General features: G+C 36.1%; 1 protein-coding gene across 4 annotated transcripts in view; it reads right to left on the bottom strand.

Moving 5' to 3' along the window:
* Positions 1–18,278, bottom strand: part of KCNJ3 (potassium inwardly rectifying channel subfamily J member 3) — a 169,426-nt gene that overhangs the window by 58,331 nt on the left and 92,817 nt on the right. Inside the window, exon 3 of one of the 4 annotated variants that reach the window (XM_063647486.1) lies at positions 9,980–10,099. The exons of the other annotated variants lie outside the window; for them this stretch is intronic. Coding sequence (XP_063503556.1) covers positions 10,017–10,099 — 83 coding nt within the window. The 3' untranslated portion in view covers positions 9,980–10,016. The remainder of the gene's footprint in view (positions 1–9,979; positions 10,100–18,278) is intronic. 4 annotated transcript variants of the gene reach the window in all.

Below are 18,278 nucleotides of genomic sequence, written 5' to 3'. Positions count from 1 at the left end.
TGTCAGAAAGGTCACCTAGCAGTGGGCCAATAATCAAGGTATCCGATGGACATTTCATACCACTTTTCATTCTTAAATGCTGATGCCATTAAGAATTGGCATGGTCTTTTAAAAATGTACAGAAAAAGATTCATGACCCCACCTCCTTCACTTTCTCCTGATCCATACACTTTAGTAAAGGCAATTTGGTCACAGAATATGGCAGTTTCTCCAAAAGATTAATTTTTTTCTTGATTGTCTCATGGGTAATAATGAAAATAAACATGGTTGAAGAGTTATATGAGTCTAGTTTTTAAATTTGGGATGCCACCATGCATTTTTTGGTCATGATGCTACTTTTTTCCCCTTAAAAACAACCTCAGGTCAGCCTGGTAGGTACTCAGACTAGGTGGCAACCTGGACCAAAGGTGTCTAAGGAACTAACACTTAATTCTTGTTCAGCCACCTGAATTGTCTTGTTGGGTTGTTATTGTTCTCAGGTCACAAGAATAATGAACACTAACTGAGTGCACTGATCCTGAGTCTGTGATAGAGGCCCACATGAGGCAAGGCAGGGAGTGTAATCCACCTCAACACATTTTATTTAAATGCCCTCATCCCGCCGAGTGTGGTGGCTCACCCCTGTAATCCCAGCACTTTGAGAGGCCGAGGCAGGTGGATCACCTGAGGTCAGGAGTTCAAGACCACCCTAGCCAACATGGTGAAACGCCATCTCTACTAAAATACAAAAATTAGCCAGGCGTGGTGGCATGTGCCTGTAGTCCCAGCTACTCAGGAGGCTGAGGCAGGGAGAATTGCCTGAACCTGGGAGGCAGAGGTTGAAATAAACCGAGATCGTTGCACTGCACTCCAGCCTGTGTGACAGTGTGAGACTATGTCTCAAAAAAAAAAAAAATTTTTTTTAATGCCCTTATCCCTCTTCCATTTGACACTCCAGATGCAAGATCTGGGTGCAGGTAGATTATGATTGAGGAAAAGTTGAGTTTATGGGTACTAGAATGAGACACACTGATGTTGGGGGAGTACAGAGAGAGTGCCAACTCCAACACCTGGGGAGGAAACACCTTAGAACCCAAGAGGGATAGAGCAGGGAGAGACACTAATGATCTTTTTGTCTTTCAGAGCCACCCTGGTGCCTTCCTCACAAAGAAACACATCCTCACAAAGAAACACATCCCAGAGAGAGTGCATCTCTCCTAAAGGATAGCAAGCTGTTTAAATTTAAACAACTCCTAGATCTGCCACTCTTCACCAGATGGTGGTGGCCATGACTTGATCACCAGTCTCTAAGTTTACCAAGGAGTCAATCAGAAACATTAAGAGGCAACCCTAGCTCCTGTAGCTCCAATGCAAAACACCTGTCACCACCTCTAGATGTCTTCTCATCTCCATCCCCATTTGTATCAGTGGATCATCCCATGGGATAGATAAATGCCACCTGGTAGTTGGTATAGACTAATATTCTAGGTCAGACTGCTGTTCTCAGGTTATCCCTCCAAAGACAAAGTCTTAACTGAGTTGGAGACCTTAAGGTTTACAACCTAGCCAGGAAGCCACATCAGAGGCATTGTCAACCTGTGTCCTTGACTGATGTAGGTCATACATTGGGTGAACGACTATTGTAATTAACATTTTCCCTCCAAGGGTGCTATGTGTGTCACCAAGATTGTACTATTTCTGTGAATGCTAGGCATTAACTTTCTTCCCCCCAAGCCTGCTGTAACCTGTACCCAAGGAATAGTAATAAGAGCCCTTCAAATGTTTAATGAAACACCACTAATCAATCATGTAGTCCTCAGATGAATGTGGAAATCTCTCTGGAAAAGTCCACTCTTCAAGGAGCTTCCAGGAGAAAGAAATGACTGAATGTTTCTGTGCACTCTGTGGGTGGTTATCTTTATAACTGATACTATCCAATTAGAAATAGTGATAATAAATGTGTCCCTGATTTTAGGTGAAATTATCTATGACACCATTATGGAAACAGAGGCATTTATGTCACCTCAACTCACTGGCAAGACTCTTATGCAGAACAGTATTGTCCTATGCATCCCTCTTTGAGACCAAGGTGAAACCTGTGGAATCTAATATACCCCAGTGTACCTGGATTAGTTCCCTTGGACAAGAGGAAAGGTCAGTGCAGAGACTTAAAGAGAAAGTTACGTGTCTTTTTAAGATATATTTTAAAATGTATAGGATTTGCTTAGGTAGCTGAATCTGGAAACCTGAGGAAGGCAGACATGGTTGAGGTAAATAGTGTAGGTTGGTGCCATCTTGCTGATTGGAGTCATGTTGATGGTAGCCTTACACATGATGTGAAAATCTGAGTGCAGCTAAGAATGTGTAGGGCCACAGAGTGTTTTTTTCAGGAGAGAGAGTCTTCCAGGTCTCTTAGCATCCAGTATGTTATTGCTGAGTACGCCAGACTTCAAGGTTTATTTGTCTCTTGATACTTAGCAGTTTTTCTAGCTAGTCACATACGCAACTAAATAGGCCAAGTCTACCAGAGAATGACAACCATGTAACTGCTTGCTCCCTGGTGGACAGGGAATCTGCTCGTTTGCCATTTGCCACAATGTCTGATTCTTGCTCACAAAGTTCTGGGCCCTTAGTCCTGGATTCCTCAGCTGTGAAGCAAACCCACTGCTTGTGTAACATCTGTCTGGTTCCATTGCATTGCTCCATTGGTACTTGAGAGGCAAAGGAGACAGACACAACTATGCTGATGCTCATACTGCTCACTGTGTCATGAGTAATAACATCCTTTAACTCTGTCCCAAGAGTCTTGTGTCTTCTGTCAGTATTCATGTAATGGAGGAAGGCTGCCTTTTCACTTGCAAGTAGAGTAAAATCAAATCTCAGAAGCTTCACAATTCTCGAGAGGAAACAACATACATTTTGAATGAGATAATTATACTCTATTTAAGCATCTCACTCATTTTCAAAACACAAATGGAATATATCTTTATAATTGGACAAAAGGCACACTACCTAGAAAGTAGCCAGACTCGGACTTGAACTAGTATATGAATGCAGAACATATTTTTGGCTATTGTCTATGCTTCCCTATATGTTCATGTAGAACATTGAAACATTAGAATATTTTGCATTTTGTTTATAAAATTTGCATATCTGTCTTATGTAATTCTGCTTATAACTCACTAAATATAATTTTTTTAAATCCTATTTTCTAAATTGGAAATCACTTCATGTAAATTTGATGAGTCTCATCATTATTCTTTTTAATTTTGTGTGATATATGCACATTCTTAAACTAGAGATCTAATTGTAATATGCCCATGCTACACATCATAATCTATCATTTGCATATAACAGTTAAAGAGAGTTGATTCAATATTTAAAATAATTTAAATATACTTCTATCATAGCCCTTTAACTAAAAAGTTCCACAAATTTAGATGCCAGGAATTTGCTAAGTAAAAATACAATCTTTTATCTCCTTTGCTCCAAACTGTAATTCATATGATGTGCTGACTTTAAAATTATCCTTGCACTACCATTCAATAATTAACCAGAAGGAGAGAAAAGCAAATTTAAAATCATTTCAAAATGTTATTGAAATGTTTTCTGAAGCAGAAAAAAAATACTTCACAAGATTTCTCCTTCATTTTAGCCCAGCGTTCTTCTACTCCCTCTGAAGCTTTTGTTCCTATCAAGGCACTTACACAATTTCAGCAATCTGCCTACCCCAGGCTGATGGCAATACTTCATCAGCACAAGAAGAAATTATCTTGCCTCAAATTAGCCCTCCCTTTAGTCTGTTAGGTCACAATTTGTAGCAAAAAAAACTGTTTTTTTCTGTAATATTTCACAAGTGATTAAATTCACCTCTTTTGAACACAAACTTATAGATGGCGACTTTTCAATTCCACACCATATTCCAATTGCCAAGTTTACTTCTTAGGAAAATTGTTCATTCTTCTCAGGATTTTATTTGTCAGTCCTTCATTGTGTTTCTTATCCTTATATTCTAAGATCTGATAATGGAACTAAATTTCTGGAATATAATCCATTTGTAATGTGGTGGTTCTCTATAATTGTATATTGAAACACATTTCAATATAAACAACTCAAATGATGTAATAATACAAAACTGATAATGTGTAATTCTTACTGTAGACTATTTTTGTTTAATGTTTACGAAGTTTAGGAGCATTTCAGAGGAAAATACTTCCTCCAGTTGGGAACTCAGCTTCGGGTCATACTGACCCAGCTTTCAACATTGGCACCATTATTTTTTAGTGTATGAACATGGATAAGCTCCTTAACTCATTCTGTCTTGGAGTATCTGTCAATACAATGTAGATAATACCTACTTCACAGGGTTGGATGCTATATAAACAGCACCTTGCCTAGTACTTGACACTCACTTGTCACAGAATAAGTCAGAGCTCTTATTACCTGATGAGACATTCAGCAGAAAATTCAATAGGAATATAGTAGATGGCTTCTGCTTCATTTTTACTCACCTGAGTATTTCCTCCCATTACAACAATGTGAAATATCTTCTAAAACAATAGGGAAATCAAGAAATTTTGCAAATGCTGACAGTGGAGGAAAATAGAAAAGTTTGAGACTGACAAGAAAATCAAGTGACCCAGTATCAGAAACAGCTCAATCATAAATATGTTTAACTAATTTTTCACTAAAACTAGCACTTCTATAACCTGAGGATATTGGCTACAGACAGAAAAAACAACAGGTAAGAGAAGAGAAAGAGACTAGTTATCGGATCCACCCTTTTATACCTGTGCATTTTGAACCATATGAATGTATTACCTATTAGAAAATAATTAAACGAAAGGTTAAAACATGAAAACAAACAAACAAACAAACAAAAAACTAGCACTTCTAGTGAAGTTGAAACTTTTATCATTATTTCCTTATGGACATTTTGTACACCTGCACCTTTGGATTCAACATTTACCAACATTCATAGGGGATGTCCTATGTATCACAGGTTGTGCCATTTTACATGTATTACATTTCTCCTGTCTGAAGACTACTCTTTGAAACATATTATTTTTATCTATTTAAGCATTGGGTTTTTTTTTAAATCATTTTATTAGCTACGTCTTTATAATAGCCAATAATATTTTAGGACTCCAAATTTTGAAATGGCCTTCAAAATACTGAAATCATTCTTAGAAATATAAAACCTTTTTAAAAAAATAAGCTTGAAAAACTTGTTAGAATGCATTGAAATACTCTAATGCAATCATTAAATTTTCTAACTTTCCTTTGCTCTTTTAAATTTTTTCCTTCAGTTCAAAAATTATATTTAAAATGTCATAGTTTTATGCATCCAGAATATTTTTATTCACACACAGCCTAATCAGCGTTACTCATTTTATATTAAGCTTCAATTCAAATTCAGCATTAATCTTGACTGCATTTCATTTCCACACCACAATATATTTTTATTTCTGTATGCATATTGTCAGTGAGCTGTTCTAATTAACTATTTTTATTCTTATTTCAACTTCATCAGAGAAAAAATAAATGTCAACATACCATCATGTAAATTAGAACTCAGAATTTAAATCTTAGGTTTTTGAAATAATAATTAAAGGGATACAATAATTTGGTTTAAGCTTAATTATACTAGATTCTTAACTCTCTGTAGGAAAGAGTGTGATTTATCAACCTTTATTCTTTTGCCATCATACTTGAAACTGCCACTAAATATTTTATAAATTAATATAATATATTGAATCCTTATCAATTATTTTCAGTGTGTTAGTGTGTGTGAACTATTTTAATTTAAAAATAACATTATAAAAGACCAAGGTTTGAGAATGATTTTTAAATTATTCCAATTCTTATTTTTTAAAACAGATGCTCATTTAATTCAATTCTAATTTCATGATATACCAAATTTACATTTCATAGATCTATGAGAAAATATAGGAAATGAATACTATTTACTAAAAAGTAGCTTTTTGGCTTCTTGAATATTACATTCTCTGAATATGAAAAATCCATTTAAAATAAATTTTAAAACACTTTTTATTGATAGAATCTGCAAAATTTAAGAAATCTCCAAATTTGTTCCCACTGTGTCATGGAGATCATCTAAATAACCTTAAGCGACAGTAAGTTACAATTTGACATTGGTCTCATCTATTTCTTTAATCTCTTTTCTTTTCATCATTAGTTCCAATAGTGGAATTACATTACATTATTGGTTTCAGAGCCTTTAAGATACTATTTAATTTACTGTTAGAAAGTGGGTGGGTTAATTGCAAAATCTAGAATCTGTAAACTATTTCACTCAATCCATACAGGCAACTCCTCCATCCCCTCAAAAAAAAATGTGTAGCTCATTTTAAAAGCCAACTAAAAGTCAATAAATTATCCGTATCACCTTCAGTTAGTTACCTTTTAAAATGGCTGTGCTGCTATGTATCTCACTGTAAAACTGTTAATCAACATATTATAAATATATTTCACATATCTATGAAACTATGAGACTGAATGAGATAGAATTAATTTCTCATAGCCATGAGTTACTGTGTATATGAAACAGAATTGGGAATGTAAATTATTTTATTATAGGAAAGTGTAGTCATACATGTGTATCATGCAAAGGCACAGTTTATCTTTTAGTCAAAATGTCAATATACTTAAAAGACACATTCATGATGAAAAGCATGTAACCCAGGTTTCCTTTAGTCCTTCTCCGTGGCTTGCTATTTATTCAAAAACACTATGGAAATATACAGCTGTAAAAACTGGCAATGTGAAATGAACTACATGTGAGATAATACAACCAAGTCATGGCAGGGACGATAATATCAGGCAACAATAATACTGATTAAGATCCCTAATCCAAGCCATGGGGAACCAAGCTTCCTCACATGACCACACCTATGTTCCCATCTATGGAACATTACAGCACATTCTATGTCACTGTAAACAACTGGGTGACAAGCAAGCTACAGGTAGCGCATAAGAGAAAACTTGTTGTCTTAGAAAAAAATACAAACTCCCCAAATCTTTAAAAACCTAAAAAAAATTTACATAATGGGCAGCAGGTTCTTTTATCAAAGATATATAAACATATAGACATTACTCCTGACTCACAATTACAGTTAGAACCAAAGAGCCAGAGCAGGAGAAAATCCCAAAGCAGTAGTTCTACAGATGCAAACAACATTAATGGCAAGAAAATGAGATGGGGGTTAGGCTAATTACTTTTGTTGTTGTTGTGTTTTGTTTTAATTCTAGGTGTAATAAGAAAGTAGGCTGCATGTTGCGCACATGTACCATAGAGCCTAAAGTATAATAATAATAATAATGATAATAAAAAGAAAAAAAAAAAAAAAAGAAAGTAGGAAGACCAGCTGCAGTGGCTCACGCCTGTAATCCCAACACTTTGCGAGGCCAAGGCAGGTGAATCGCTTGAGCCCAGTAGTTCACAACCAGCTTGGGCAATGTGTCAAAATCCTGTCTCTACTAAAAATACAAAAATTAGCCAGGCGTGGTGGCACACACCTGTAGTGTCAGCTACTTGGGAGACTCATGTGGGAGGATAGCTTGAACCTGGAGGGTAAAGGCTGCAGTGAGCCCAGATCACACCACTGAAATCCATCCTGGGTGACAGAATGAGACCCTGTATCAACCTGTCTCAAAAACAAAAACAAACAAAAAAAAGAGAAAAGAGAAACAAAGAAAGAAAGAGAGAGAAAGAGAGAAAGAAAGAAAGAAGGAAAGAAAGAAAAGGAAAGAAAAGTAAAGAAAAGAAAACGAGGGAGGGAGGAAGGGGGCCTTCCAGGCCCTTGGAAAAAATGTGGTAGGTAGACAAAATTCCTTCCTGGTACCAGAAGCTAACAATTGATATATGTGTTCTCTTTCAAAGATTAGGAAACAGAAACAATTCACTAAAACTATGAGATTTATAAATAACAGTAAATAAAATTAAGAATAAATATGCTAACATTCACAGAGTGCTTAATCATGTTTTTAGATATTTAACCTGCATTCACTCATTTAATCCTCCTGAAGTCAGTGGTTATTTCTATTTTATAGATCAGGAAACGGAAAAGGAAGACCAGAGAAATTAAGGTAAGTGGCTTTCCCTGAGTCATGCAGCTGACAAAGGTCAGTCAAAGTGGATTTTAAACTCAGGCATCTGGCTCCAGAGTACACTGGGTTAATACTACACTGTACCTGCTATATTCAAGGCTTTAAAAAAGTGAGACTGTCTAAGATAGATGCTAAAACAACTAATAGATGTCTCCCCCAGGCCACATGGGATCCAGAGGTGCAGGAGGCTCATAGGATAGGAAGGCCAAGGAGCTTGTTCTTTTGATGGCGATGGTACCGCCAAGAATTCTGCATTGTATAGCCATCTTCCAGTTATACTTTTATATACTGTACTTAAAATATAATCTATACAATAAGCAGACTCTTTCTCTAAAGGCACTATAGAACAGCACAGCAGTGGCAAATATTGTTTAAATGGGATTTAAAATGCATTTCTGAAAATAATTGTTTGGTGTCATCAAAAAGTGTCAAGATCAATGAAACAGGAAAATGGGCCATAAGGAAAAGACAAGCAAGGATGAACAAGACAGTATAAAGAGGTTGGCAGAAATAAGAAAAAATGCAAAACATTCTAAATACTAAGGCTCAATTAAAAGTCATATTGAAGGCAATAAAAAGTAGAATTTAAAACATAAAATTGATGATGTGAAGGAAAAACATAAGTGCTCTGAAAATAAAGAAGAAAGTCACTGGAAGAAAAACTACAAGAAATGTGATAGGTGTGGGAGAAAGAGAATGGAGTGCAGATCTCTTCATTCCTTCCTCCATTTCACAAATACTTAATGAGAATTTACCTAGGACTGCCCAAAATTGAAAACCTATTGCCTTTAAAATCATGTCCATATTTTTACAGAATTTATAAACTGAAAGAAGTAGAACACTTGACTTCATTTAGCTTGAATTTTAATGCCTGCAGAGGAAACCAGAACAGCCTAAACTATATTCAAATTTATTAATAGTAAGCTTTCTAGAGCTGGAGGCAAAGAGGTCATAAACCTATAAATCAAAATAAGTCAGTGAAGACCAGACAAACATCATGCAAATGGACCAATATGTACATCTTGTTTTGAGCATCAAGGATAATGAAAACACACTCTTTAGTGTAGAGTCCAGATGTTTCCACTGATAAATCCACCAAACTCCTTCAAGACTTGGTACAAATGTCATCTTGTCTTTGGCTCTGTCCTGACCATCCTATTTGAGATTTCAACCCACTCTCCAGCTAGATCCCACTCTGTTCTACTTTTACTTATCCTTTGCACTTAAAATCTGCTAACGTACTATGCAATTTCTTATGAATTATGGCTAGAATGTAAGCTTCTTGAGGGATGGGACATTTTTAATGCTGTCCAGGTATAAATTCCAAGAACAGAGAACACTGATGCGTATTAGGATATCAACAAGTGTTCGATTTATTAAGGAGTGAAGTACCTACGAAGTGGGTGGAGAGCAGGCTGCACACACACAGGAGGAAACAGCAGGCCTCAAGCACTTACACTTAAAGAAGAACCTGAAATATGGTTGGAATGGTAGATTGGAAGAGGCATCTGTATGCTAAGTCTGGAGATAGTTCTAGTGGCTATAGATTGAGGCTTTGGGCTGTCCAAGGTAAAAGAAAAAGGGGCGGTTGCATCTAGCATGCAGAGCCTTGGAAACATCTTGGAGTTGATTAGACCATTGTCTTCTCCATCCTCCTCCCCGCAGACCCTGCCACCCCTCTTCCTTCCTCAGCATTTTATCAGGAATTGCTTTAAAATTTTACTCTTGTGGCTGGACACAGTGGCTCATGCCTGTAATCCCAGCACTTTGGGAGGCCGAGGCAGCCAGGAGTTGAGACCAGTCTGGCCAACATGGTGAAACAGCATTTCTACTAAAAATGCAAAAATTAGCTGGGCGTGGTGGTGCACACCTGTAATCCCAGCTACTGGGAGGCTGAGGCATGGGAATCATTTGAACCTGGGAGGAGGAGGTTGCAGTGAGCCAAGATCGTGCCACTGCACTCCAGCCTGGGCCACAGCAGAGCAAGACTCTGTTAAAACAAAAAACAAAAAACAAAAACTTACTAATTTTTTTTTTGACTGTGGAGTTGCTAAATTCATAGAATTACATACATAATTCTCACAGATCTACCATCTAACGTACTCATCCCTGTTTCTCTCCCACTTCAACACACGCCATATACATACACCTGACACACCACACACACCACACACTACATACACATACCACATGGCATACACACACACACACGGCACTCACATACACATCACACACACTATACACACACCATCAGTACTATTCATAACAGTCAAGATGTGGAAACAATGTTAATTTTCTATCAATGGATAACTGGATGAAAACAATGTACTATAAACATACAACGAAATAGTCTGCCTTTTAAAAGAAGGTAATTTTGCAATATGCAACAACATGGATGAACCTTGAGGACATTATGCTAAGGTAATAATCCCATTACAAAAGGGCAGACTACCTTTTTAAAAATATTAAATGAAGTTGCAGGGACTAACATGGTTCACTCATCTTAATGCTCAGGTTTCAGTATTCACAGACTCTATTTTTTTGTCACTGATATATCCCGATATATCCCAGGACCCAAAGCCATTCTATGTTAATCACTGCGACCTTTTCTATGTTTGATAATGAGAAAGGCTAGTCATCCCTTAATATTCTACTTTGTTTTAAGAAATATCTTGGCTGTTCTTGCACAGTTTGTCTTCCAGACGGACCTTAGAATGAACTTGACAAGTTCTCAGAAAAAAAAGCAACCTGTTGAGATTCTGATTAAGATTGCACTGAATTTTACATGTATTTGGGAAGAGTTGACATATTTGAGGTATAGGACCTTTAGTCTAGGAATCTTTTAAGTTTAACCATATGTCTTTCATTCAGTGTTATAGTGGGCAGGAGTGCTGTGGCTAGGGAACAGACTCTGTGTGTGTGTGTGTGTGTGTGTGTGTGTGGTGTTCGAATGATGGGTATTTGTGGTATATGTACATTTAGAGTGTGTGTAGTGTGTATATGTGCATGGTATGTGTGAGGTGTATGTGAATGCTCTGTGTACGTGTAGGGCGTGTAAACATGTAACATTGTTTCCACATCTTGGCTCTTATGAATAGTGCTGATGGTGGTTGCCAGAGGCTGGGAGGACCAGGAAATGAAGAATCATTCAATAAGTATAAAATTTCAATTATGTAAAATGAATATGCTTTAGAGATCTGCTGTAGAACATTGTGCCCACAGATAACAATACTGTATTCTACCCTTAAAAATCTGTTGAGAGTATATCTCATGTTAAGTACTTTTATGATAATAATGCAATATAATAATAATAAGTAGAAACAATCTGAATGTTCAATCTAAAGGGAATGGTTTTATAAATCATCATATATTCCATAAAATATTTTATATAGGAAGAGTGTGCCCAATGTAAATTTAACTTCTAAGGAGAAGGCAAGTTACAGTAGGACATATGTACATATGTGATTTTATATGAATATATTTATATATAGTGATTATATTTATATGTATATATAATCACAACAATATACATACATACATATATCTTTTTATTTTATAAAATAATAACACTGAAAACAGCAACAATACCAAAGCTAAACGTGTTTGCTTCTATGCATAACCATGACTAAAATCATCAGATACCACACTAAACTATAGACAGTGGGGTTTGCCCTGGAAGAATTTCACTTTTTATTTTATGGAGTTTTGGTTTATTGAATATTTTAAAAAGAAGACAGATTCCATATTTTACTTTTATAATTAAATGTATATTTGTGCATGTATCATAGTATCAAATAAAAGGCTTTTTCCAAAAAATCTATTATCTAATTTAAGGCTCATATCACCTTTTGTGAAACACAACCACACATTAATACCTCAGTTTTACAAATGAGAAAACAAGTCAAAAGATGCTCCACAGAATGTAACTAAAATGCTTCGGCACCAGACAAGTGACAGCTGCCCACATTTGCCAAACACCTCCCACATTAGGTGGTGCATTGTGTCTCTCAGTAAATGCTCAATGGCATGAATAAAAGACAGATTGTTTCTAGAGACCAGTAATCTTAACATCTAATTTGAGGCTCTTTCTCCTCGTACACCTTGTACAGGTGAGCATTTCGCTAGACATTGCTCAATAGGTACGTGCTAAAGTCTCTTGGCCAGCAATCCTAGAATAGAATGGGCTACAATGAGTCTAGAATAAAATGGGCTGGCTCAGCCAGCTATAGACACTGATTTTGATGCAAGGATTTTGAAAAAGATTTTTTTACCCTTAAGAGAATATTTTACAAAATTGAATTATATAGCTTCTTCTAATAAGCATATTCTATGACTCCTAAGCACCCTTCCAAATTTAAATTAATAAATTGCAATAATGCTAACAAGGTAATCAGCTAGCATTCTAGGTAGTCTACTTTAAATGTTGTCAACATCAGGTCATTCAACTCTGTTATATAGCATACTTTTTCGTAAGTATCACAAAAAAACCTTTAAAACATGATTTGAGTTCAGTGACTCAAACATTAGTGAGCAATATAGACTTCTACACTGCCTTCTCAAATGCTAAATTCTTTGCCTGCATTTGATACAAAAACATGACCCAGGATCCTCAACTGAGTAATGCCCAAAAGGTATCGCTTCATTTAGTAAGGTGGTCAGGTATTTAAAAGATACAAAGCAAACAATTATGTCAATACAACAGTGAAATCATTGAGATATAATAATAAAGGAAATTGGAATACTTCAATAGTGTCTAGACAACATAATTAGAAAATTGCATTTTTAATTTTGTATGAAGAGGTATTTTATGTCCACAGAAATCCACAGAAGCTCTTGAATGTCTACCCAGCTTGGCATTTCTTCTCTTCTGACTGCATCTTCTCAGTGCCGTTCCTAGAATGAATCCTTCTACTGTACAAATAGACACTGTACCTCAGCAATAAACCTCAATTCCTTTAATTCCTCAGATAACCTCACACGATTACAGAATTTAGCACTGCATCCTAACCTTTGTTAAGACACTTCACAGTTTGCGTTTTAATCTATCACTCAGGTTATATACATGATAGTTAAAGAAAGGCACATGAGGAAATTTGCAATCTAGTAGGGGAAAAGAAAAGAACACTAGAACTATGGCCCAGGATTCTGTGAACTATTCTACAAGGATATTCCAAAGATGCCCTTTTCTTAGAGTTTGAGTTACTGTCATTCATACTCCACTGGGGAAATCCAACTCGTCAAAATCCAATTTCCCAAGTAGAAATTCAATTCTGTCCTTACGCTGTAATGATGCTTTGGGCTCCACACTGATTTAGCAAAGGGGATAAAAGGGAAAGCACTTCACAAAGAAATGCAAAAATAAAGCAGCAGTATTCTTATATGTCTGAAAAAGAGGCCTGCTTTTCCAGTGTACATAATAAAAAAATTCATAATTTATTTCATCTACAAAGCTACCAAATCAACATGAAACATTAAATACTTTAAGCCCATTAGATTGACTCTGGAATATTAAATAAAAATGCCCTTTGTAAGCTAAAGACTTGAAAATTCCATTAAATGTGGAAACAATGTTAACTGCAAGAGATTACTGATTTAAAATCTCCAATTTTATAGAACATAATTTTCCTCTAAAACTGTGGAAAATACATCATAATTATGAACCAAGCCCAATTAAGGAGTTACAAGAGGGTCAGTAAATATCACAGATTTCCTTAAGACATAAACAGAAGAAGAAAAAAATTCAAATTGAGACAGATTCTTGATGGCAAAATCAACATTTTTTAATATTAAAAATCTAAATGTAATCTAGTAAAGAGTCATTCTTTCAATCAAAATTGTTTATTGAGGAGCACTGATTTGTGCCAACGGATATGTGTACTGCTGTTGAACAACGTATACTTGTTTGCTAAATTAAAACAGCATTCATATAGAAAATAAAAAGAAATTATAGCTGTTTAAAAAGTAGATTATTCAAAAAAGTGGAGTTTCAATCCAGTTATTCCAAGATACTAGTAAATGTTACTAAGAGGACAGTTTTCCTTGATGAAGTTTCCTTAATGTCCTGTGTTAACATTTCCCCCTTAGTATTACAGGTCTGTATCCCTCACTTCACTGTGAGTTTCCTGATGGCTAGAATATTGTCTTATCCTCATTTTTTATGTCTAATTAAACAGTGCTTGGCATACAGTGTTGGGTATTAGAAAAGAAAATTCTTCTTTGTTAAGACGAGTAGTAGGCTTTCTTTTAAGGGTGTTCGGTACTTCATCATTCACTAGTATTTATTGAATACCTACTATGTCCTTAGCATTGTGCACAAACATCTCAATATGACTAATCCCTAAACTATCTTTGATTGAAAATGAGAAGTCAGATAATTCATGTATTTTTCAACAATGTTTTGTGCTTCACATAAATGGAAGTATTCATCAAAAGTAACTATCACACTTGTTCATCAATGAGATTCATTATGACTTTGAGGGCAAGATGCCATTTGGCAAGTTAATCTTCTTTGCTGGGGAAATGAAAAGACAGAATTTTTCTGTGAGCACTCTTCTAGATATATTTATTCCTGGATCTCTTTCTCTCCTCCACTCAGTCATACTGCAACATATTGCATGCTGCTCTAACTTGGAACAAGCACCAACCTCAAAATTCAATTTGGAGAATCTTAAAAATAGACTGAACATACCATGACAAATCAAACGTTTTGAAATAACACTGTTGGCAAGGTGGTGTCTACTTAAAATTGAAAATGTTAACATTTTGCAAGAAGGTGAATTAGTTTCATTGGCAGATATTTTTAAAGAACATTGAAAGGAAATACTGAATAAGAATAAAAGTTTTAACATAAAATCATTTCTCTTAAAGGAAATAAAAACACCAAAGAGAAATGACAAGAAAATGCATGTCACTTTTTATCTGGCAAAAACAACTTTATCTGACCAGCTTCCTAAAAATAAAGCAATGAAATTCTTACCCAATAGCCCAAGACATAAAATTATAGAATATATTAATCTGATTCTTTAGTTAGATTTGAAATGTCATCTCCCAATTCAGCAAAACCAAACTTTTCTCATAGATTAGCTTTGAGGAGATTCCAGACACCTCCACATTACATTGCTGAAAGTGAACACATAACAGTCCCTGAAAATAGCAAGGCATTTGCTTCAGGAAAAAAAAAAAAATACCATATTGTTTGGGCTCAGAATCTACAGTACAAGTGCCTAGAGGCATTAAATCCAATTACATATATTTAATCCATAGCCATTCCCTCCGATACAACTCACTCATTTATTCATTCAACCAGCAACTATTTAAATGCCAGGCTCCCAGTGCTACTTGAAGAGCTTACAGAGAAACATATTAACGGTTAGTCATTGGTGTCAGGAAAACTTAAACCTAAGTCCAGTTTATGTGTGTATGTGTGTTTATCAGAAACTTCTAGTGGCTAATACTTGGCAAAACTAAAATTTTAGAAGTGTATGTGTTTTAAACTACAGATACAGCTTTAGACAACACTTTAGAAAATTTAATTTGATAAGGGATATTTTTTGAAGAATTGAGGGCCATGTAGTCATGGTAAGCCCAAGCAATCACACTTTTCTGATACACTATTGTCCTGGAAATCATATTTTTTAAAAAAAGATGTTAAAAGGAAGACCACTTATACAGTGGGGTGTTCCTTGTTTTCATCTGTTTGTATATAGGCCCGCAGTTTCTAGCTTTCACCATAAATTGACAAGCGTGTTCCTAGAAGGCACAAACCTGATAGGGTTTATGCAGTAACCTTTGATTATTCCAAATGATTCACTGTCATCAGTGAATATTTTCCGGTGAGCAAAGAGAAGTCATGAAAAGAAGACTGCAAGTATTGGATTGCCTCAAAGAGAGGGAAAATAATACAGTAAAAACTCACCAATATAATATAATCTTTATGACCTATGCTTGCACTTTTCATGAACCCACTTATTTCCACAAAATCTTGAAGTCTTTCACTTTTGAATGTCATGATATGAATACTTAGAAACTATACTATATTCAGAGAGAAAAAAAATCTTAAATCAGCCTGTGGCCTAAATTTATTCTGTTCCCATAAAACAAACCATGTAAAGAAGCACTTTCCAATGTGCTAATTAGTACAACTCTGGCCTTTCTTTCAAATAAAACTGTTGTAGACATCTTTTTTAAGATTCATCCTAGGGGTTTGTGATAAACATTTGTCTTTCTCCTACCTCCATGTTCTCCATTTATAATTACGAGACAACTTTGTTCAGAAAACAGTTTGCCAAGTGGATTGACGTATGGTTGACAGCATGATAAACTAAGCAAATATTTTTAGGTAGAATAGTCATTTCTTTAAAAACACCCAAATAACTAAAACAGAAAACAATAAACAAGGACAACCATTCTGCGAGGCCATAGATCTCTCTGCCTTTGGGCTTGGTGATGAAAAAGTAGAGAATGATTCTCCTGGCAAACACAATCACATACTAGTGATTGACTGAATAATCTGCATGGCTCCTAAGAGGAGTCTGTTGAAATTTTACCCTACTTCAATATGTGTGATATGTGGAGGGGACCTAGTAGCAGGACAATTCACACTGCAACAACTGTATAAGCTAACAGATTAGCTTGTCAAGCTCCATGGACTTTGACAGCAGACACAGGACTCCTGGGTCACAGAAGCAGAAGAATCAGCACAGTTGTTGATCAGTTAGTGCTGATTCCCCAAGCCCTAAATCCCACAGGGCAACCCAAAGGGCTAGGTAGAGATTGCATATTCAGTGTAGTGTGTCATCAGAGAGGAGCCCTGAGTTTAAGGAGCACACTACTTTTACAATAAACATTAAGCAAGCCTCTGTTCTACTCATGGGGAGACCAAGCATACCTCAGGTAAACACGATACATTCCTGGGATGCATGGCCTCAGTTTCCAGAAATGGCTGCTGCATAAACAATCCTGAGAAAAGGCACAGGTGAAGGAATAGTCAGGGCCTTGTCATTTTGGTACACCCAGGAAGACAAGTAGGAGCACAAGATGACAGCAGTGGACTGCTTTCCAACAGATCTGAAAACTGTTTTGTGTTTGGGAAGCCACGTGTACAGGATTAGAAATATAAAAGCAGTTAAAAGACAAAACACCCACTTTTACTTTGCCTCCTAAAGAAGCCACATGAGGACAAATGCCCTCATTTGCTTTGCTGACTAATGCAATCTCTGGGCCTTATACAAAATCTCGCCTGTACTAGAGTTTTTAATATATTTTTCTTGAATGAGTAAATGAATTCTGTTTGCCAGTGTACTTGTCACATTCTATTGAGCATTCTGCTGATTAGCCACATAGATCTTGTGTATTTTCTGCTTGAATCACTAACCTTGGCTGTATTAAAATTTGTCTTGACCCTGTGCACTAATACTAAAGGCTTTCTAGGCTGTATTAAAATTTGTCTTGACCCTGTGCACTAATACTAAAGGCTTTCTAGTCTTTGATTTTATGCTCCGGTTCCCAAGCCCTTGCTTTAAATCTCTTATCCTTGATCTATTTCAGAGCTTTTATACCGCTGCTGTCCACAGTCACAGGATCTTACCTCCCATTTTACCCAAGTCTTGCACCTATCTATCCCGGATAAGGGTCAGTGTCTAGCTTCAAAATCTGGCCTTGCCATCCACTAACTGTGTGAACTCAGACAAGTTTTATAACCTCTCTTGAATGCACATTCTTCAAATAATAGTAATAATAGAATCCATCTCATAAGGATTCAATGAGGTAAAGCACATGTAACCAGTTTACAGAACAGGCTGGACTCAGAAGGCTTAAGGAAAGAATAACAAACTTTACTTGTTTCTATCACTTAGTTTTAACACCTCCAGAATCAGCTTTGGCGCCCTCATCTTCCTCTTTCCTAGACCAAATTTTGGGCATATGCTTTAGCACTTTAACGACTTTCAGAAATTAATTAATAAGCAATTCTTAGGTGATGTATTTTAAGCCACTAAGACTCTAATCCTAACCAAATAAAATTTCAACACTTCCCTAGATCAGGAAAGACCAGCAAATCTCACCGGCCAACAGTGGGGTGAGGCTTCTGTCTTTCTCCAGTACTCTTCCCTGTGTTCTTCCTCCCCTCCTCCAAACCCCACCCTCTACTCATTGAACAGCTTCTGGGGAGA

The sequence above is a fragment of the Pongo pygmaeus genome, chromosome 11, assembly GCF_028885625.2.
Source record: "Pongo pygmaeus isolate AG05252 chromosome 11, NHGRI_mPonPyg2-v2.0_pri, whole genome shotgun sequence".
NCBI lineage: Eukaryota > Metazoa > Chordata > Mammalia > Primates > Hominidae > Pongo > Pongo pygmaeus.
The sequence above is the reverse complement of the archived record's forward strand: the minus strand, read 5'-3'. Positions and strand labels throughout refer to the sequence as shown.